General features: G+C 35.5%; 1 protein-coding gene across 4 annotated transcripts in view; it reads right to left on the reverse strand.

The window, feature by feature from the left end:
* GLS (glutaminase) overlaps nt 1–24,196 on the reverse strand; it is an 83,998-nt gene that overhangs the window by 49,703 nt on the left and 10,099 nt on the right. For all 4 annotated transcript variants that reach the window (XM_075530421.1, XM_075530417.1, XM_075530418.1 and 1 more), the window contains exons 2-7: nt 17,845–17,941; nt 17,374–17,495; nt 12,977–13,106; nt 12,144–12,223; nt 9,371–9,534; nt 1,889–1,947 (exon numbers count right to left, since the gene is read on the reverse strand). In XM_075530421.1, coding sequence (XP_075386536.1) covers nt 1,889–1,947; nt 9,371–9,534; nt 12,144–12,223; nt 12,977–13,106; nt 17,374–17,495; nt 17,845–17,941 — 652 coding nt within the window. The remainder of the gene's footprint in view (nt 1–1,888; nt 1,948–9,370; nt 9,535–12,143; nt 12,224–12,976; nt 13,107–17,373; nt 17,496–17,844; nt 17,942–24,196) is intronic.

The raw sequence follows: 24,196 nt of genomic DNA on the forward strand, positions 1-24,196 counted from the left end.
GTTGAATTTCTACCATTTCATGCTAAACCACACCTAAATTGTGCACATGCAATTTAACTTTGTTTTCTTTTAAGCTAAAAATCTAAGTACGAGTGATTCAACTGTCTAGTTAGCTCATGGCTTGTGACTACGTTAAGTGAGACTAATGAAGGAATGGTGTGGCAGGACCAAGCATGCGATTCCAACATGCCCATGAGTCATCAAACAAAAGGAGATTTTAACTACATGCAGTCAAGGAAATGCTCGATTAATCATTTACAGATGCCCTTTCTGGAGAATACTATTCGTATACCATGTTAATCTTTTTCCAGTGTAAAAACGGGTCTTAAACGGGTCCATGGATCAGCTTCAAAGGACCTATCAACCTTCCACAATTGTATGTAAAATCACTTTATGTGAACATTTTCAAGAGAGACCTAAAAAAGGCTCAGAACCATTCCAGTGGTTAATAAACACTACCATATACATTGTATCACCATGACTTTCCATTTCTCTAAATTCCTGTTCCAATCTAAACTATCAATGAGATTTTGCTCTCACTGAACATACCCTAATCTAACTGTAAGATTACTTACTTCTGCATGCCTCACACTTTAAGAGTGCACCTCACTCACATGAGGTTTCACAATACTCATAGAAAAGGCCGATTATCTTTTAATTCCACAGACTTTTTGAATTCTTCTCATATGCATACTAATTTCTACAATAAACAAGAATTTCTATAATAACCAGTTTCTTTTACATCAAGCAAACAACTTTCTCTTACATAAAATTGCCATAAATAACTAGATGTGACAGTGGACAAAATGAAAATTTCCATGGCCTACTAAAACTCATTAAACAATTACATTTGAGTATATCTATCTCACTGGGGTAGCAAGGATTAGGGGGCCAATGATTACACAGCACTTGGCCCAAATTATTAACTGTGCATATTAATACATATTTTATAATACTGTTCTTATCTTAAAGGTTTTTCTCATAAATATATGCAATTTGTGAACGAGAATGAGATGAATTTTTATGAATTGGGCCAAGGGTATGACTTATATCCTTTGTGTAAGGGAGTATCCCACTCTCAAAAATCTATTTACAAAGTCATTAATTAGCTTTATTCTAATTTGGAATAGATACTGATTTATTGGACAAGTTTTGCAAATGTTTCAAGTGCACATTAGACTTATTTCAATATAAATGAAAAAAACCTGTAAGTATCTCACAATAGAATCATTTTCAGATGCTTATTTCAAATCATTAAAACATCCAATTATTAAGGAAAACCAAATACTAAATACAATGTAAATTTCAAAGTAAAAGGAACATAATACAGCTAAATAATTGGGAAAAGTCTTATTTATTTTAGTTATGGTATAATTTAAAGTAAACATTCAAATAAAAATTGTGATTTGCACTCATGTAAGACTTAAGAATAGTCCAATGTAAACATACTTTGATTTAAGCAAAATACCAAAACATTTTCTGTATATATGGTAATAAGAAAATTTATATGCTTGAATGCATTTAATTCCATTTATAGCTGTATATTATAGAAGACCCAAAAAGGAAGAGAAGACTTGAAAATTCTAAACTGTTAAGAAAAGCTCTATGGCTCTTGGTCAGCAGATACTTCCTTTTGAATTTTTGCCAGATCTTTACATCAAGAGAAATTAACGGTTAAAATTTAGAGTCATCTGTTCCTGATTTTCCCTTTAAAATCACTGCATCGTTTATTCTGAAGTAAATAAAAAGCTGAACCTTATACAGTAAGATTAATTTTTTAAGACAGAGGAAAAATCCTGTTACAGTCCCACATAAATAATTTAAGATTCATCTTTGCATCTTAGTTATTTAACTTTTGCTAGGTTAAAAGGAAATGTCAATATTTTACCTTTATTAATGAAGTCACAACAATTGCTCCAGCATTTACCATAGGATTATGTGGTTTATCTGTGAAATGTAAAAGCAGGAGCATTATTACAAAAGGACATCATTTTCTTCAGTGCACAGACATTTCGATCAGTATTTTCTTTTCTATGTAGGGTGCTTTGAAAAATCTTTTAAGTGGTATTAAGTTTTAAGTAAATTACATATTAGTAAATCACTTCTAGGATGCAGCTCTAATAATCATATAGATAAAGATCTATTACAGAAAGATGATACATGGCATAATAGCACATCCAAATTTCCTAAGGCTTTCATTGTGTAACTGTGTTCTCGAGCAAGTAACTAAATTTCACTGTGCCCCAATTTTCTCCAAAAGGGGGAATAATAGTACCCACACCTTACTGAAAGTGTACTGAAGACATAGTGGATTAACTACTGGGCTACAATGTTGCCAGTTCAAATCCACCAGCTTCTCCTAGGGAGAAGATGAAACTGCTGGAAACCCTAAGGAGCAGTTCTTGTTCCATCCCTGTCTCATAGGGTCACTCTGAGATGAAACCAGTGGGTGGGTGTACACCTCCTTGAGTTATGACGATTGAATAAATTAAACACATTAGGTCCTTAGAAAGTACCTGAGACATACTGAAGCAAACCTCATCTAATATGAACCCAATTTGTTTTTCTACACAAAGAGAGAAAAGATAAACTAACACTAACAAGACTCTCATAGGATACTATGACAATCCTAAATTGTGTTGGTGATAATTGCTATATTTCCTGACAAGGATGTCATTTTTTAACATTATTTAAAAAATTTTAATGCAATTAAAATTCTACCTCCTATCATAGTTTTTTAAGTAAAGAGAATTTTAAATCACAACTGATTACATTCTCATTCAATGCATTTCACTAAACGCAAAACCCTCAGAACAGTGAAAATATTTAGTTGCAACATGCTTCCTATGTTATTACTTATTTCCTTAGGAAGACATCATTGTATCTAATTTGACAAAATTACAGAGTGCATCAATTTATGGCTGTTATCATTAGTCTCTTTAAATTGCAACCAAATTATAGTCTGTAATTTGACCATCTAGGATAATCTCGGGGCTTTACAAAGCACTTTTACGATTACTTAAAAACGCAAACTTAAACAAAGTTACTTAAAAACATAAATAGTTTTTGTATACCTCAGCAAATTGGTTCCTAGGTATATATCCAAAGGAAATGAAAGTATATGCTTATGCAAAAATTAGTACATATGTTCCTAACAGAATTATTCATTATAGCCCCAAGGTGGGAACAATCAAATAGCCTATCAATTGATACATGAATAAATAAGATGTTTTATAAGCCATATAAAAGAAAATAACTTGAAAATAAAAAGAATGACATACTGATACATGGATGAGCTTTAAAAAATTACACTAAGATAAATAAAGTTGGTCACCAAATAACAAATAGTGTATAATCCCACTTTTATGAAGTCATAAATATTCTGTAGATATTATATAAGCTACATTCAGCAGTATGTTTCCAAGAATATGTCATGGCATGACAAGGCAATTTCGTATGTAGGCAACTGCTCAATCTACCGCTGGCTCAAAAACCAGACATCTGAACATTTTGGAAACAAACCAGAGACATTATAACATTACACCAAACTCGCGCCAGCAGAAAGCTTATCTGTGAGATATATGACTGTGAATTCTACTTGTTCCCTACCTCTGTTGTTGGTAGAAAATTTAAAGGGTTCAATTTATATTTTAAATTCATCTGAAAATATTTATGAAGCCGAAATAGCAAAACCCTGTACAGTCAATTAATAAAGACTACCATTTACAGTAATGGTAGATAACAGGTTGATTTGTACAAACTGAGATGAGTAACATTTGAAAATTTTTTTAATTAAAATACTTTTATTGGAGGCTCTTACATCTCTTATCACAATCCATGCATTCATCCAGTGTGTCAAGAACATTTGCACATGTGCTGCAAGCAACATTTTCAAAGCATCCTCTTCTCACTTGACCCGATATCAGTACCCGATTTCTTTACCTCCCTCCCCCGCCCACCTCTCATGAACCCTTGATAAGTTATACATTATTATTTTCATATCTTACATAGTCCTCCGTCACCCCCACCCACTTTTCCATTGTTTGTCCCCCTAAGAGGGGGTTCTAGGTTGATCATTGTAATCGATTCCTGTTCTACGCCCACCCTCCCCTAATCCTCCTGGTATCTCTAATCTTATTGTTGGCCTTGCATTGTCTATCCTGGATTCCCTGTGTTGCAGGCTCTTATCTGTAGCAGTGTGCATGTTCTGGTCTAATTCGATTTGTAAGGTAGAACTGCGGTCATAGTAATGGGGGGAAGGAAGCACCGAAGAACTAGAGGAAAGTTGTGTGTTTCATCAGTGCTACACTGCACCGACTGGCTCATCTCTTCCCTGTGACCCCTCTGTGAGGGGATGTCCAATTGTCTACAGATGGGCACTGGGTATCCACTCCATGTCTCCCCACCCCCCATTTACATTGGTTATGATTTTGTTCTGGGTCTTAGATGCCTGATACCATCAACACCTACTGATTACTCAGGCTGGAGTGCTTCTTCCACGTTAGCTTTGCTGCTTCTCAGCTAGATGGTCACTTGTTTATCTTCAAGTCTTTAAGACCCCAGACACTGTATCATTTGATTGCTGGGGTTTCTTCACCACATTTGCTTATACACCATTTTGTCTTCAGCGATCATGTCAGGAAGGTAAGCATCACAGAATACCACATTATTAGAACAAAGTATTCTTTTTTTTTTTAAACATTTTATTAGGGGCTCATGTTCTTATGTTGAAGGAGTCCTTAGTAGAGGCCCAAGGTTCATCTGTAACCTTAATTCTTAACATATAGATGAGTACATAGTGCTATTTCCCTAATTTTATATATATATATATACACCCATACACACACACACATATATATATATATATATACATTATGTATTTAGACCTCTTTCTTTCCTATTTTCCTTTTACTTTCCTCTTGCCCACCATCCTGTTTGGCCTTCATTTGGGTTTAGTAATCCCTCGATGCTACATTGCCCTTGATTAAGCCTCACTAGGCATCTAACACCCTTCTCTTCATTGATTTTAGTTCACCTGCTGTTCCCTTGTCCCTGGGTTGGCTTCCCCCACCCTTTCTTTCTCCCACCTCCCCTTCTGGAACCATTGGTACAGTTCTTTTCATCTCTGAACTGCTTATCCCGCCTATCATATCTAAATAGACACGCAGAGGCATTAATAAGCACAAAAACGAGGCAAAGCCAAACAAAGCAAAAAAAGAAGTCAAGACCAAGAAAACTACCACCACCATTACCAACAAAAAGCCACTGACAAAAAGGTAAAAGCCCATCAATAGTTCAAGGTCTGTTTGTTGGCCTTTACAAGTGTTTTCCAGTTGAGTCTGAAGGGGTGTCACAATCTGTCTCCAAAGTTTATTTTTGGTATTCCCCAGGGATTTCATCACTTTGCTCCCCTTGCTCCTCTATTGAATGCCCTTAGCTTTTCGTCCCAGTATGATGGGGCCAGATCCACACTGTGTTCTCTGCAGTGCTACGGTCTAGTGAGGGATGTTGTGCCTCGTGGTGGGACTGGCCCTACCCTATGGTCCTCTCTGTGTGTTGTCTGCTCTGAGCAGGAATATTGTCCTCGGGGCTTAGTGGGCCAGGATGCCACCGCTCCCTCTCCATCCCTTTTCGTTTCTCCTGTGTACTCTACTCAGACGTGCCCCTCTCCCCAATCTGTAGCCCCAGTGCTGTCTTCTGAAATGCATTCTTCTGGGGTTGGTGGGGGATGTCCACATAGTTGGGATTGGGGCCGGCCTTCAGACCTCTATTAATTCCCTGGTACATGCCAGTATGTTGTATTCACATCTGGGCGCATCAGGTTAAAGCCTGGTCTCTCTCTCCCTCTCCTGTAGAGATATAAAAAGTATCCTCCCTTTGGGTAGGTTAGTGCCCTGATCTCCCCTACCCATGTCTCTTTTTTTCTTTTCCTCTTTCCACCTATTCAGCTGGCTGCCATTAAGTATCCTTGGATTGGGTTTGACCCCTGCCATACTAGGTGGACCTCACCCCAGTAATGTATGTATATAGTTTTTTAAGCTTAGCTCATTGGACTCATGTTGTATTTGTCCTTTTTACTTGGCTTACTTAACTTAGCATGATTTCCTCCAGTTCTTCCCATGTGGCAATGTGCTTCATGCGTCACCACTGCTTTTTAGGGATGCATAGTACTCTATTGTATATATGTACCACAGTCTTTGACCCATTCATCTGTTGATGGAAATTTGAGTTGTTTCCAATTCCTTGCAATTGTGAACTGTGCCACAATGAACACTGGAGCACAGATGTCTGGCCATGGTTTGTTTTTTGCCTCTTTTGGGTATATGGCCAGTAGGGGGATTGGTGGGTCATATGGCAGCTCAATTTCCATCTGTTTTAGATACTGTCAAATCGATTTCCATAAAGGCTGTACATACCTACAGATCCACCAGCAGTGAACGAGAGTTCCTATCTCACCACAGTCTCTCCAACACTTGTTGCTTCTGATTTTTTGAATTGGGCTCTCTTTGAGGGTGTTATGTGGTATCTCATAGTTTTAATTTGCATTTTTCTTATGGCTAATGATCAGAAACATTTTCTCATATGTTTATTGGCCATTCGATTTCTGCCCCTATGAAACTTCTGTTCAGAGTCTTTGCCCACCTCCTCAGTGGATAGTTTTTGTTTTTAGTGTAAGCTTGCAAAGTATTGTAGATTTTAGTAATAAAGCCTTTGTCTGATGTGTCATTGCTAAAGATGTTTTCCCAGTGTATGGACTCTTTTGGTGAATTCTTTCGATGTACACAGGTGTTTTATCTTCAATATATCCCACTGTCAATTTGTGACTCCTCTGTATTTGTATCCTCTCCTATTCCCGACAGCCTATGCATTCCCTGTTCTCAGGTTTGTCCCTCCTTAATGGCCCTACTAGTTTGGGGCTTTACCTCAAGGTCTGTAATCCACCTTGAGTTTCTTGTGCATGGAGTGAGGTAAGGATCTTGCTTCATTTTTCTGCAAGTAGATATCGATTTTTTCCAGCATCGCTTATTGAAGAGTGCATCCACTTCCCATTTGATATTTTTGGACTCTTATCAAAAATCAGTGACGATAGGCTGTTTTTATTTCTGGGTTTTTAGCTCTTTTCCACTGGTCTGAATATCTGTTGTTACATCAGTACCACACTGTTTTGGCCACTGTGGCTGTATATGTGCTACAGTCAGGTAGAACAAGCCCTCCCACTTTGTCCTTCTTGTGGAGTTCTCTCTAATTCTGGGCTTCTTCCCTCTCCATATGAAGTTGGTAATCAGTTTTCCAATTATCTGAAGAAGGATGATGGTATTCATAACGGGATAGCATTAAACTTATATACTGCCTTGGGCAGAACTGACATCTTTACTATATTGAGTCTTTCAATCTACGAGCATGGAATAGTCTTCCACTTGTTGAGGTCACTCTTGGCTTCTTGTAATAGTGTTCTGTAGTTTTCCTCATACAAATCTTTTATTTTTTTAGTCAGGTATATCCCTAGATATTTCGGCTTGTACTTGGCTATTGTAAAGGGTATTTCCTAATTGCCTCTTCAATGATCTTGTCTCATGTGTGTAGGAGCCTGATAGAATTCTGTTTGTTGATTTTGTATCCTGCACCTCTGCCATATTCCTCTACTATTTCTAACATTCCACTTGTGGAGTTTAGGGGATTTTCAATATATAAAATCATATCATCTGCAAATAACAATAGTTTCATCTCTTCCCCAAATACCTTTCATGTCTTTTCTTTGTCTTATGTTGTTAGCTAAGATCTTCAGTACAATATTAAAAAGGAGTGGAGACAAAGAGCATCCTTGTCTGGTCCCCCTTTTCAGCGAAATTGTTTTCATCTTTTCTCCATTGATTACCACAATGGCTGCTGGTTTTTCATATATAGCTTGTATAATATTGAGGAATTTTCCTTCCATTTCTATCTTCTTCAGTGTCTTAAAACAGGAATGGGTGTTGGATGTTGTCGAATTTTTTTTCCACATCTATTGATATTATCGGGTGGTTCTTACAATTTTTCATGTCAATGTGGCAAATAATACTAAGGTCTTTCGTATGTTGAGCCATCTCTGTTATGAATCCCACTTGGTCATGGTGAATTATTTGTTTTTTAAGCTTTTGTATTCTACTGGCCAGTATTTTGTTAAGGATTTTTGCATCGAAGTTTATTAGGGATATTGGTCTGTAGTTCTCAATTCTTGTGGAATCCTTGGCCACTTTAAGTATCAGAGTTATACTAGCTTCATAGAAAGAGCTTGTGTAGGATTGGTGTCAGTTCTTCCTTGAATGCTTGGTAGAATTTTCCTGTGAAGTCATCTGGTTTGGGGGATTTTTTGTTGGTAATCCCTTGATAACGTTGTCTATTTCTTTTATTGCTTTGGGTCTGTTGAGGTTCTTGACGTCCATCTGGAATAGTCTAGGGAGGGATTGTTTTTCCAAGTATTTGTACATGTCTTCCAAGTTGTTAACATTTGAAATTTATAGACACGTTTTTAATTAGAATACACAAAACTACACATTTTTACAAGTTTTTTTCACCCAGGTAATAAAACGAGCAGAGTTCTTTTTTATCTTAGTTACCATATATCTTACAAAACTTAAAGAATTAAAAGAACATAACACATTACAAACACATTCCCAATATACTCTATATAGCGTATAATCCAAGAATGCCCACTGACATTCTTGCCAATCACAAACTCCGTCCCTTCTACACAGTTGAGTTTTATCTCCTTCATGTAAATTCACTTTAATTCTTTTATTTACTGTTCCAATCAGATCTGTCATTTTGGTATCTGCTTATTACACAATTAAGACAATATATAAACAGTAGTGCATAATGCTTAAGACCGATATGGAAGTCACAAGCCAGTTTAAGAAACTCTGATCTATACGCCTTGTTCTTATAGACGCTGTCCACTAAATTACTTTGAAAGCAAACCTTAACCATTGCAAGGTTTTTAAATTATTTCCTATTGAAAACGTAAATAAAAAAGAACCCAAACCCATTTCATCAGTCCTGAATCATGGCAGTCACAGAGTTACAGAGTGTGACTGTTCCTGGGGCTTTCCTAGCTGTAAGCTTTGGAGGCACTTTTGTTCTTAGTGGCATTGGTTAGTAGTTGAGAGGAAACTCAGGGGCTATGGGAGATTTATATATATGGCTATAAAGTGAAATTCCCTGCTCATTTCCCAGTGGCTTATGTTAAACAGCAATTATTAAAAGAAGGTGATGAAATTATATTTAGAGAATTCACAGAAATTCAATGAGAAAAAAAGCATGAAGTTTCTTTCTTGAAAAGATTTTCTTTACATCATAAATTATTTCAAACCAATACTTATGCTATTCTTACCATCTTCATTTAAAAATAGTTTGTTGAATCTTAATCCACTCGGTTCTTTCCCAACATATCGATGCACATATTCTGTTCCAAGATCATTAACAGCAATAGCATATTTCAGAGGTTTTACACAGGACTGAAGACAAAAGGGAACTTTGGTATCTCCGATTGAGTGCCTATTTAAAATAGATTTAAAAAGAATTAAGATCACCTAGATAGACATGCAGCTACCTAACTGATGTCATTTCTGCATGTTAATTCTTATTCACATTATTCCACAATTCAACCATAGTTTATTTTGATATTAAATAATAAAATTAAGACATGTTTATCTTAAAGAGCAAAACACACACACACACTACTTTAAAAAGTATTCAGGTAATAAAACAAGATTCTAAATTGGATTATCAATAATCGAGTAGTGTGGGAAAAAAGGGGTACCCCACCACCACCCAAATTTAATCATATAAAATTAATTAGCTATTTTAACAAACTATTCACCTTCCTTTTAAACCCAAATCTTCAAGAACTGAAAAAGCTCAGTTTATTCACTAAGAACTTGCCTATAAATGTCTCATCTTATGAACCCCAATCAGTCACAATTTCATCTTCATTAAGAGAAATAACATCAAATTTTATAAATGTAGCAGAGTAAGCACTAAAGTTATATTAGGCCGTTATCAGCATTATGCATATAGAGAACAGAGCAAAAAGACAGCTTGGTCTTAAACCAAACTTGGAGAAAATGAGGTAGAGACTGGGTTGGGAAATGAAATATTCCTGCACACTCCATTATATTCTCTCCACAAAGGCAGGGTACTATCGATAAAAATCTGAAGCAAAGGGATGAAAAGCAAACGTCCTACAGCAAAGAGGTGTCAACAGTGACAAACTTCTAATTGTATTATAGACTATGCATTTTTATGGATGTATAGATTAAAATCAAATACCTTCTAAATGAAATGTTTATATAATTCAATCAATACCGTAACGTTTTACTTAACAATCATTCTAAAACAATTATAAAACCTGTCTCATTCATTTTGGAATTAAAAATATTTACCTTCTAGTTCCAAAGTCAAGTTTTAGGATTCTCTAGGTAAGAAAACTAAATTCCTATATGTAGATGATCTTTGAGAAGAGAAAACCTATATGCAAGTATTAAGATAATAAGCCATTTTCTACCAAACACAAAAGAGAAAATTATCACTGCCTCGTGGAATTTGCTCTATAAGGATGAAACCATGACTTCTCATTGTGTCCTTTTCGTCACATCTAATTTTTGCTTCTATATAAATATTTAGTACTCTGAGTTCAGATGAAGATAAAGTCTGTCAAATAGAAGGACCAGCATACCTACATGCTAGTTTCTTATTTGTGCATATTACATGAACTCTGTCTCAGGAATGGGTTAAGCTTGGAACGCATTCTTTTAAACATGGCAACTCGATGAGTGTTTACAGAGCAGACCACCAGCTTCATATGCAACTATTCATACGTTATCTTATTTCATCTCATCCATTGCAATCCCTTCCAAGAAACATCTCACTTCCTCCTTGTGTTTTCCCATTCCAGTTCCTTATTTCCTAACCTTTCTGAACTTTGTCTTTGGGTAAAAGCTGCCCCTCTGGTCTCAAATGGTTGATTACTCTAAGGTGTATACATGTATTCATAGTGTTACTAATGATAGACCGCTCCATCATTTGGCTGAAAACTGGCACCATAGGGTAAATTCAGTTCTAGACCTGAAAGGCAACTGAGAGCCATAGGATCTGGCATTCCACCAGTATCTATCAGATCAGTTAGCCTACTCCCTTTTATGATTTGGGGTTTTGTTCCACCTTTTTCTCCCTCTCCCTCCAGGGCCTTCCAATGTGATTCCTTTCTGAGCCGTTAGTTGGTGGTAGTAGCTATGTACCACCTAGTTATTCTAGTCTCAAGTCTTGTTTGGGTTTTTTTTTAATTGTCAATACTTTAGAGAAATAAGTAGTAAAAAGTAAAATGATCTTGATCTTATAAAAAAGAGATCAATATTTCATGAACTTGAAAAGGAGGGATGAGGCTTTTATTAGGAGATTTTCTTAAAACAATAAAACCTCAAGGATGAAAAAAATCCATTTTTTCCTTTTGGCACAATTTTTCTCACAAACTCAACATAATGAATATTATGCCTGGCTTTAAACAAAATAATAAAAAGGGTTATTCTTTTTTAAAATTCTTTAATGTTATCTTTGATTTTTAAACAAAATGAGTCTCTTTGGAAGGCCCTCACATCACTGTCCTTAAAATCGTCAGTGGCAATACCTGCAATGCGAGCCTTTCCAAGTACCACTTTCACTGACTTCATGAAGTCCTGCAATATGACTGCTGGCCGAGAGGACAGCTATGCTGCATTCTGCACTAACTTAATCCTATCAAGAGCGTGAGGAAGAGAGATAATGGTGGGAACAGTAGCCAGTGCTAAGCAAGAAATAAGGCATGATTTTACAAGTCTTCAGTTCATTATTTAATAATTCCGTGTTCTGACAAGACATGTTTTTCCTAAACAAACTCAGAACTATAGATACTTATAGAACTACTCAAAAAACAAGGCTACAACTGTGAATAAAAACAGACTAAATGCCTCATAAAATTTAGTGTATCATTATGTAATCAGTTTTTTAAAATTAACAATAAATTTACCTTTTTGAATTTATGTCATACAGTGGCTAATTTTCCCTCTTCATTTAATACTCAGTTTTGCAAACATAAAGTTTATAGTTGATTAATATGGGCTTAAACTTACCTCTGACCATCTACTGTACAAACTGATACACCCCACAAATCAGGACTGAATTTGGCCAATTGAGGAATATAATCTGCAACCTATCCAAAATAGTGGAGGGAAAAGCATAGATGTGATATACGCAAACAATATTTTCTATCTCAATTTGGTTTCTACCAATAACTAGCTATTTTATGATCTATCTTTTATAATAAAGTTCCTTAAATCTAACTTCTCAAAGAGCTGAGGAGTGTCTGAGGTCTAAGTGATTTCTCTCAGTCACTTTCCCACTGCAGTCTTACTTCCTACAAAAGTGAAATATAAAAGATGAATTTGAACACGACGTTTTTTTTAAAGAAAGAGAAAAACATCTTTAATCAGGGTCAGGGGAGTTGGCAAGGTTATGCTATGTTAAAAAATAAATTAATAAAAATAAATGTCTATACTGAAACAATTATCAAGAGACAATACTAAAAAAAGAGAGACAATACTACATAGAAGCTAGGTATTGTACTCAAAGCTAAAACAAAAGAACACAATACTCCTAGATCTAAGAGATTAAAAGCAGAGGGACCTGGAGAGGATAACTGAATTGCAAAAACTTCCCAATAATATTATTAATTAGAAGTAAGTCATCAAAGCCATTTGATCAAAAAGAATTATTAAAACTAGATAACATTTTAGGCAAAATAATAAATATTTTAAAATTTTTAGAATGTTAAAATCAACGGCTTCACTTAACTTTTTAAATTAGCAAAAACCAAGAAACAAACACACTTGTATCTCTGACCTCCAAATTGAGCTTAGTATATTAAGTGACTGGGTTAGGAAAATAAGCACATCAACAAAGTTACCTTTCCTCCAGATTGCTTTTTAGCACTTTCAAATAACTCATCAATGTGTGAGGTAAACGACATGAAGTCAGGAATGACAAACTTTCTTCTAAAGGCTTGTGTCAATAAGACAATGTTGCTCTGCACGCATCTGTGAAATATAGGGAAAATTAATGTGCTGAGTACTGATCATATATTCATATTCAGTAATAAGAAATAATACTGATTAGGAGGCTACTGATCCTGTCTTTCAACAGGCAACACGTCGCTTTACAGAACGAACCGAATCCTGTAAAATGACGTTCTTTCCACATTTTTTCTTTCCTCCCAGCAGTCTTTCATGTAGCTGCTTGCAAACTGTCGAAAAGTTTGAAGGAATCAATTAAAATATGCATAAAAATGACAAAGATTAAAATGACAGGTCATTGCACCAGGTATTAGGGCCATCTGAAACAAGTTTCTTAGCTTACTAGTGTTGATAAGCATTTGGCATGACATTTGGTTAGCGAACAAATAGACTGAAACGAGGAAGCTCCAAAAAGTTCGTGGAAACATTCCAGTATCTTTTAGTCCCATGACCATTTTACAATCACCTTGCATGTCATGGTTAAGAGCTTCCTTAAAAAAAAAATTAAATAGCCTCAGAAATACATTCTTGCTTCCTGACACACACTATCACTCAGAATTAAAAAGAAAAAGAGAACTTTGTGGTTAGCAGCTCAACTCATCACTACCAGAACACCCAGGCTCTTCAAGTGCTGCATGGAATGTTTGAGAAAGGAGGGCTTGCTGTGCCATGGGCATCCAGCCAGGACATCTACGAAATGAAATTCAAGACTAAGCACTTATGCTTAGCAAAGTAGAAGGTCGGCAGAAAAGGGGGGGGGGAAGACCCTCAACTAGCCGGATGGACACAGCAGCTCCAATAAACACAGCAATCACTGTAAAGAAGATATAGACCGGACAGTCTTTCAATCTACGGCACACAAGGTTGCATACTGGGTGCGGGGCTGGAAAACAGCTCCTTGGCACCTAATAACAATAAGCCCTTAAAAGACAAACACTCACTATTCATAATTGAGGTCTTAAAGTCAAATAAATAAACTATAGGAAAAATTTATTTAATGTATAGTAACTAGCTTCATTGCAGCTAAGTGATGCGATACTACTTTGAGGAAAAGAAAAAATGGCTTTAAATATATATATAAGTTTTAATAACTATTCATCCTATTTAATTGTCATGATATCAACATTTTGAGAGTGATAAGGAAGGAAAACTAGGACAGGTCAAATAACTTGCACTACTCATATATGGGAAACAAGCACTTTTTGTATTTCTTTTTCAGTTTGTGATTAAATTGCTCCTTAAATCTCAGTATTATAACTCAAGTAGTTCTACATAAAACACAAAATGAAAATTTTAAAACATTCTGTACATTTTAACTACTAATAAAAACACAGAATGCATATTCCTTTGGTGAACACCAAGTTGGTATATTTACATTTTTTCCAAATAAAAAGGTTAGTATTCAGTGGTATCTATTACAACACAAAAAATTTAGAGTTCCACTTTCCATAGTTAACCTGGTGACATTTAAATAATGGACCTTTCATAGTCACTATGTACTTTAATAAACTTTGACTAATCATATTTGGTAATGTTTCAAAGTTAATCTAAAATATCCTCATTTTAGCAATATTTTAACATTTAATATAAAAATGTTTTAAATAGTTATAAAAATTAAACCTGCATAAAAGTCCCTGATCTTAACTCATTATTTAAATCTGTAACAAGTCAAGTTTGTTTATATTAAAAAATGTTTAAACAGAGAAAAAACAAACAAATTGAAATTATTAACCTACTACTAACTTCTATTTAAAAGTAATCAATACTTTTTTAAAAATGGGTTTAAAATTGATATTGTATAGCCAGTGAAATTCTGGGGCGTATGTGTTTCTATTGGAAGATAATCGTAAAGCCAGTGGCAGCCCAGCCAACATGATGAATGATTGTGGCTGGTAAGAAACAACGCCCGCACCACTCACAAGTTCTAAAAGTGCTCTTTCTCCAGCGCTACTTTAATAGAGACACCAAGAATCAGACAAGAAAATCAGAATCATATGCAAGGAGCCCTGAGGAGGAGGCGGCTCATTTTTTTTTCCAGTAAGTTACAAATTTCTCTGTGCGTTAGTTTTTCATCTATAAGTTAAAAATATTCTTCCTTCTTTACTTAAATATTATTGTGTTTCTGACTAACAATTGTCAAGTACTTCAGTGTTTTATAAAATGTTCAAATACAATTCTCATCATTTAAATAACAGTGAACATGAAATTGCTTAGAAAAATCAAATACTATACAAACACAAAAAACTACCATTCGCATCCAAGGCCTCCAAAGAAGTAAAAGAAAAAAACTAAAATTACAATCTAACATAAAGTCATCCTAATACTTTTTAAGATTAAGATAAATACACAAAACATTAGTTTTCAAAGCAAAAGACTATCTACACAGGCACAGGCAGTCTCCAATTTTCAAACAGATTAGTCTCCAAAAAGTTTAAAACTAATTTATCCATTAATAAAACAAATATAAAACAATATGATAGTTGTTTCTCAAATTTGCCAAAATGATAAATATATTCACTTACAATGTATTTCATATGTATTAACACTTAGAATTAAATCAAGCCTACCTCCCTTTTAAATAAATTGTCTGAGAAAATGAATTTTGCATTTCAATGGTGTCTCTCTTCTTCCCAGCTACATGAAGATCCACTTCCCCTACCCGTCACAAATAACTAGCAACACACTAAGTAGACAACATATTTAAAAACATAAAAGAAGTTCTCTGGAGCAATCACCTTTCTAGGGAACCAGAAAAGGTTAACAATATAATTCTAATTCTAGGGATGAAAAGAGAAATCATTTGACTGGCAGGCTTTGACTTTTCCACTGCCTGCTCATATAAGCCACTAAGTATTTGTCAAGTTGGAAACTGCCTGTATTACAACTGCTTTTCTTAAAAATGTTTAAAGTAACGATAATTATCCAATATAAATATCTGTAGGAAATTTTATGCATGTTTCCTGATTTCATAAATAATGTATTTAAGATATGTCTTTCAATCACCTATTTAAACCTAACAACAGGTTAAAATAATACATAGTAAGAAAAATGTCTGAAATACCGCTTTCACTTAAATTCAGCAACTCCCCATACTGCTTTATCAGCAGATTTACCTATATCTCTGGCAATTTCATCTGGGATACATTAAAATGATTTCCTAATGACACCATAAGCAGATAGCTCATGATTAGTAAAAGAAAGTTCATCCTTACTGCAAAGATACAGATAACTAGGGAAAATTTCCTTCTCAACACAAAGAAACCTGGTTCTGGAGTGAGCGTATCACCATTCCAAACAATAATTCCCCAAAGAACCCAAAATCCACACTTTAAGGTCAACTGAGTTAAAAGCATCAAGAGTTTCATGGTGAAAAGATAAGAATTCAAAGTTGTACACAGTGCTTCACAGCATGCCAGGAAACACTGCAGGACTTTAGTCAATACTCTTTAGATGACTTGCTATCCCAAGATAGTTCTAGGAGATTTTTAGAACAAATTTTCAAGCCCTCTCATTCAAATAAACAAACTTTAAATGTAGATGCAGGATTCTTTGGGTCTGCGCCTCACCCTAAGTCTGTAGTCTGGAACAAATCAATAAACTATAGTGCTGTTTATAGTTTTATACTAGTTAGTGTTTTAAATACATTTACTGTAGGCACTGATTACAGACATGATGGCAATTAAATCTTAGGTAATCAGATTAAGCTAACAGGAACACATTAATGAAAATAATTAACAAATAGAATACAGAAAAGTCAACATATTCTCATTCAGTGTCTTAGTTTTTAACTGTTTGACAATAATGAAAATAAACAAAAACCTATGTACTGATAAATCTGGAAAGAGAGAAACCGATACTGCAGGCAAGAAAGTCTAGAACATCGAGCTGTCTAAAGCCCTCTTGTTGTATGAAGTCATCTTAATCACTTAATAGGAACGAAAGTTGACTATATTGAGAAAGTCCTCAAGGCATGCAGATGAATTAGGATCAATAAACGCAAGGACAAGGACAAAGGACTTGCTCTGTTCAAAGTGAAGTCATGCTCCAGGTACTGTAAATTGGAAACATCTAATCTGCGTTAGAATAATTTGAAGAATATACACTCTTAGCTCCAGTATCTTACAGAATTTAAGCATGTACCTAGTTCATTAAACAAAAATTTGTAAATCTCTTTTGCTTTTCCTTTAGCTACACAGGAAGCACAAGGCCTCTACAGATGCAATTTTGTTGGAAAGTAAAACCACCGTAAAGCACAGCAAATCACCATTAGAGGTTTGGCAGAAATTTTTACTTTTTAAAAAGATCTTTGTCTAGCATGACACCATCTGATGTTGTTTGAAGAGTTAATCTTAACATATCCATACACTCTTTCAACCTGGGATCAGACGTTCGCAATCCTGTAGATTTGAGTGCCTGTTTTTGAAAAAATAAGAGTTTGTAAATATATAGTGCAAATAATGTATATGCTTATTCCAACTACAAGTTTTTATTTCTGTACATAAAAACTTCTACCCAAAACTTGATCATCTATTTGCCACTTTGGCATCACTGTTACCCAATTTCTGGACAAATTTCTCATAGTTTCTTTCATTTTCTTTCAGATTACCTTGAAATGAGCATGATAAAAATGTGAACATGAGAGAAACGTGTCAATCATAATCTACATGCCAAATGGCCTTTATAACTATAAGTCCATGATGCTGTCTTATAGCAGTTTTATTAACTCTTTTAAACATTAGGATAGAAAAATATTAAAACTTACTGTAATAAATTTATGAACTGGTATTCTCTCTTGTCCTTCTGCAATTGTATAGAACAGCAAATCTTCCAAACTAGGTAACAGACCCTGTTTTATTTTACTGAAGAATGAGAAAGAAGACAAAATTATTTCTTGTGTGAGCATAATGGATTTTAGCTAAATTCATTATTAAACAATCAACCACAGAACCAGACAACTGTAAATCTCCATGGGAGCGCACAGCCTTCTCTCTCTCTATCTCTCTCTCTCTCTCTCTCTGGAAACCTTTTCTTTTTACTACAGAGTAGCCAGTGAGTTTGAACAGCCCAACCTGTAGTCCATAGTACCACCAGGGCTCTTTAATATAAAGCTCAATCAATACTCAAGTCAACTTAAAAAAAAAACACCGATTTTGAATTCTGACTAGAATACTTAGTAGCTAAGCAAACCTGGGTCAATTAATTTACTTTTTTGTGTCTGTTTCATCATCTGAAAATGGAGAATAATGTCTACCTCATAGCTTTCAAATAGATTTAGTGTCTTTAACAACAAAGTCTTGCAAAAACAAGTATTCAACTGATGTTGTAGTAGCTATGATTTCTAAAATAACCAAGGTCCATATATAGAAATGAAACTCTACAAATTATAAAAATGGTTATAAAAAAGATTCTTTATAAAATACATTAAAATCTTAATCAACTAAATTACTATAACTACTAGATGCCATAATTAACCAAACTTTTAAACAAGAATGCTTTCCTATCCATAGCAAAAGCTTTTATTTAAACAATCAAAATGATCTCCCAAGTTTTCCACCTTTGAAAAGGTATAGTCTTACCACTTTTCTATCACTCTGTAATAGTGGGGAATATTTTAATTTTCTTTTCTTTTAGGTTTCCATCTTACATGAATTCTAGTTTTCAGACAGGTTTTGATATAAACACTGTATAAATAGACCTATCTATGTATACTGGAAAAGAACTATACCTAAACTGTTTTAATAAAGAGTATGAGAAAAAAAGGTGTAGAAGGAGAACACTCATTTTCTTAAATTAGAATTTAATATAGCTGATTCTGGACTAGCCATACCAATTGTTTAAAAACTAGAAAGTAGATACATTAATGGCATAATTATTCCCTGAAACTATTTTGCTCTCAGAATTTAAAATATTTTTTAAATGATGGCTAAAATTTGTCAATTGCTTATTACATTTTAAGTACTATGAGAAGTATTTGATATGTATTCACACTAATCTTTCAATGATATTCTGAAAAAGGCACTACCATTATCCAAAATTACAGGATGTGTGGCAGTGACATAACATGTCAATCAGGTCACAGGCAATGAGGTCTCTGTGTGAGCATGGCCTTCTCCTGAGGATTCTGGGAGCTCCTATCTTCCTCTTGGGAGGTGGGACACACTCTGCGAAACAGTTCTATTGACAAGACAAATGGAGCTACACTGATGGAGCCAGACCCTGGGGCTAGAGGAGCCACGTGGATCTGAGATGATTTGCTTCCACTGCCACTGGAGCCACAAGACTTTCCACCCACTTGCCTGTGATCTTCCTGCATTCGGCATCACTGCACATGTTGCGTGAGTCAGAAGATTAATTTATAGACTGCATCGGGCATAAGGGCTAATAACAAATTTATGCACTTGATCTGGACTGGGTTGGGATGTTTTCTTTATAGGCAATTACTCTTGGATATAAAGTTCTTTCTTATACATATGAGTGTCTATGAATTTATTTCTCTAGTCAACCCAGATTAACACAGGATGATTCCTAGTTACAGAAAAACTCTCAATATTCATTACTTGTTGAATAAACGAATGAGTCTATTTCCCTTTCACATGTGAAAAAACAGAGGCTCAGAGAGTTAGACACTTCAACACAGTAGCAGAAATCAGAGCCCTAATTACCACTGTACTATCCTGGCTCCAAAATGCACAGCTAACTACTACTTTTAATAGCTACAAACCCACTTTCTAGATCTTACCCTGAAGTAATAATCACTGTATGGAGTTCAATAATACTGATGACCTAATTCTTAAAGAAAAATGGAAACAGCTGTGAAATATTAGTGGATAACAACATACCAATTATTTACAGAAAACGGTTTGTCAAGTGATGTTCATATAGTGGTAGGTTATCACTTTAAAAAACTGCAGTATAAGCTTTCTATGTATTTCACACCAGTAAATGGTATCTGCTTTGCCCAAAAGCTAGGTAAATAACAAAATATACACTTCTTTAGCTTGTGGCACAAAGCACAAAAGCATTAAAATGGCCATGCTATTCCATACTAAGCAAAAATGTGTAAATATTTACCTGCTTTTAGACAAGAGATTAGTTTTTATCCATAGGAGAGAAAATTTAAGACAGCTCTAAAAACTGTGCCCACAAAACGATTTTTAAAAATTATTATCTCAGCATTTAACAGCTCAGATTCTAATCTAGTGAACAAACAAATGCAAAGTTTCACTCCAAACCTACAAAAGGGTAGAAATTACTTCAAAGAACTTTCTTGTCCTTAGTTAATGTTATCCCATGGTACTGTTATCACAATAATGTGCTTTGCTATTAAAATTTGAAAGCTAAAAACTATATTTCTCAATAGCCAGTATAATAGGTTTCAAATTGGAGCATCAAATTATTACTAAGTGCTCCAGAGAACCCATAGTATTCCCGGTAGTAAAACCAACGGTTCGGACACTGAGCAACTAAAAGTGCCTATGCATTATGAAATGAGTGATCCAAAGAAAAATCCTGTTTTACACTTTTTATTCCTTCCTCGTTTTTTATTCTTTCCCATTTCCTTTCTAATTTCTACTTCTACGTTTTTGCTACACTGCTCCTTCATTTCTACTTTCTAATCATTCCTGCCCTACTTTAACATCCTAGATAGCTGGCTATGTTTTAAATAAAACAAAAAACCCATGTATTTGTAAGTGGTGTTTATTACATGTAAAATTTCTAGTAAGGTGATGCTTACCGTCTAGACAGAAATAAAGGCATGTTCATACGAGAAATTATAAGAAAGAAGCTACAATCATTGAAAACTTACTTATTCCAATAAAATTATTTTTTAAAGAAAATTTACTTATTGGTGGGACAATATGGTAAACCTTTTTTAGAAGAAATGGAACTTGAACTAGATTTACTATATGGATAATAGCATGCAACAGATGGCAAGGAGGAGATTTCTAGAAAAGGAAAGAAACCTACTAAAGGGAAGAAGGTAGGCATTCAGTGGTGTTTAGCAAGAAAACTGCCAACAGCTAAAGCATAGATGTTTGAATTAAGATGCCGCTTCTACCCATAAAATGTTAAAATACCTAATTTGGGGAGTTGAGATATAGATAAACCAATAAATAAGATTACTCAGAAAATGTACATATGGAGTTTAAATTCAGAGTCAACGTGAAAAGAATTTTTGTTTACTTTGCCCAACCAATTTCTCAAAACTAAAGGATAATTTAAATTCCTGACACTCAGTGCTCTATATTTTGGCTTTTTACTATATTCTTTACAGACATCTACAATTCCTCAACCTAATCAACTAAGCTCATTGACCTATAATAAGCCCTACATCCTCATCCTCATCCTTCTGCCTGTAATCTTTTGCTCCTTTACCGTCAAGGCATCCCTAGCGTACCAGCTGTTTCACAGGGCTTTCCTCAACCAGATCCTTGAAGCTTTTGAGCACCCACTGGTTCCATCACTAATTTTTGTACTTTCCTGATATTGCCCATTTTCTGTCAAAATTGAGTTTATAAATATAAAAAAGTAAGGCTAGAAGTCCTAGTAGCACAATGATAAAAGCACTTGGCTATTAACCAAAAGGTCAGAAGTTCAAGTCCCTGTGTCTCCCCAAGCGAAAATACCTGGCAAACTGCTTCCCTAAAGCAGTTTAAAAAACCAAATACTAGGGGGTAACAAAAGAAAAAAAAGAGGAAAAAGTTCCATTGGGCAGAGCTTTCATAGTACACATTTTTTCCACTAGGCAACTTCTAAGTACAAGTACACCCAGTGGTGTCACCTGGGAAATTTCTCTGGTCACGGTGAATTTTTTTGTAAAAGCAGTTTCAGTGGAACCTTGTTTTTTGTGATGGCGATTTAAGGGAACAGCATGAGGCTGTGAAATTTTGTTTCCTGCTCAGAGAAATGCCACAGAAACTGTTATGATGGTGGAACACACAAGTGTATGAGTGTTTTTCTCATTTCAAAAACTGTGAAATGTCGATTGATGACAAGCCTCATTCTGGACATCAACTTCCTGAAAAGATGGAAATGTCGACAACGCTCATGTACTTGTGCTCGAAGACCATTAAAAGATGGGAAAGTTATCTGGACTATCTTGGAGCTTGGTCCAGCGAATTTTAATGCAAGATTTGGGAATAAGAAGGTTCTCCGTGAAATGTGTGCCTTGGGTTCTGACTGACCAGGAAAAAGAGCGTCAAGTGGTAACATGCTGTGCTTTGAAAGAACAGCTCTGAAGTAACGCAGGCTTTTTTTTCTCGAAGATCATGACTGATGATGAGACATGGTGCCATTCTTATGACCCCAAAAGCAAACATCAATTAAGACAGTGGAAGGGGCCATTGTCACCTCACCCCCCAAAAGCTCGTCAAGTGAAATCAAAGATCAAGACAATGCTCATTTCTTCCTTTGATGTGAGAGGGATAGTGCATTTGGAGTTTGTTCTACCAGGTCTGATTGTTAATCAAGCTTTCTATTTAGAGGTTCTGAGAAGACAGCCAACAGTGTGTGACAGAGCAGTGTGTGATTTGTGGCAGATGGGGGACTGGTTTTGCCAGCATGACAAGGCACCTGCTCTCACAGCCATCTCAGTGCACCAGTTTTTGGCCAAAAAACAGCATGCCTCTCTTGCCCGACACACCTTACCTCATTCCATGCAACTTCTTTTTGTTTGAGCAAATGCAGAGGGACATGAAAGTGGAGCAGTTTGATGACTTTGAAGAGGTGAAGAAACAAACAAGGGAGGTGCTGTCAGCCACCCAAACAGATGAGTTTGAAAAATGTTTCCAAGAATAGAATCACAGATTTGACAAATGTGTTAAATGTAATGGAGAGTACTTTGAAGATGATAAGGTTGTTTTGTTAAAAAAAAATGTTAATACATAGCACTGGGGGGTAAAGTTCCAGTTAGGGGGGGTTCCCCTTCATATGTTGTTGTTAGGGGCCATTGAGTCAACTATGACTCATAGTGACCCTGTCTACAACAGAAAGAAACCATGCCTGGTCCTTCACCAGCTCACAATTCCAGTAATGTCCGAGTTCACTGTTGCAGCCACTGTCAATCGTCTTGTTAAGGGTCTTCCTCTTTTCGCTGCACTTCCACTTAACCAAGGCAGCATAGTTAAGAGTTGGGCTGCTAAGCATAGGGTCGGCAATTTAAAACCATCAGTTGATCCCCAGCAAAAAGATGAGGCCTTCAATTCCCATAAAGATTTACAACTCGGACGCTCACATGAGCAGTTCTACTCCGTCCTACAGGGTTGTTAAGGATAGGAATTTATTCAATAGCAGTTGAGTTTCTTTTTCGTTTTCTACGTTACCATGCATGGTATCCTTTTCCAGGTCTCTCCTGGCATTTCTAAAGTATGTGAGACGAAGCCTTGCCCTCAATGCTTCCAAAACACATACTGACTGTTCGTCCAAGGCGCATTTGTCTGTCCTTTGGCAGTCCACAGTAGTCAATATTCTTCACCAGTATCATAATGCATCGACATCTCCAGTACTATAAATCTATTCTTCTGTTTTCTTTAGTCAATGCCCAACTTTCATATGCATGTGAGGCAACTGGAATTACTATGGCTTGGGTCAGGCACACCAAGTACTCAGTGACATCCTTGCTCTGGAACACTTTGAGGTCCCGTGCAATGAGTTTTGATTTCTCGAATCATGCGTCTTTGAGCATTGATTATGGATCTAAGTAAAATGATATCCTCAATAACTACAACATTTCTATATATTATGTTGTTTATTAATCTAGTTGTGAGGATGTTTTTGTTTTATATTGAGTTGCAATCCATGCTGGAAGCTGCAGTCTTGGATCTTCATCAGTCCTTCAAGTTATTTTCACTTTCAAGCAAGATTGTGTCATCTGCATGAGTATTTAATAAACGCTCCTCAATCTTGATGGCAGGTTCTCCATATAGTACACCTTCTTGGGTTATTTGCTCAGCATAAAGACTGAATCAGTATTGTGAAAGGATACAATCCCAACAAATACTTTTCTTAATTTTAAACATCTTCTTTTGATGTTTCCTACAATGTTCAATATTTTGCCATAGAATCTTTCAATATTGCAACTCAAGGCTTGAATGTTCTCTCAAGTTCTTGCAGTT

Source organism: Tenrec ecaudatus, chromosome 13 (assembly GCF_050624435.1).
Source record: "Tenrec ecaudatus isolate mTenEca1 chromosome 13, mTenEca1.hap1, whole genome shotgun sequence".
NCBI lineage: Eukaryota > Metazoa > Chordata > Mammalia > Afrosoricida > Tenrecidae > Tenrec > Tenrec ecaudatus.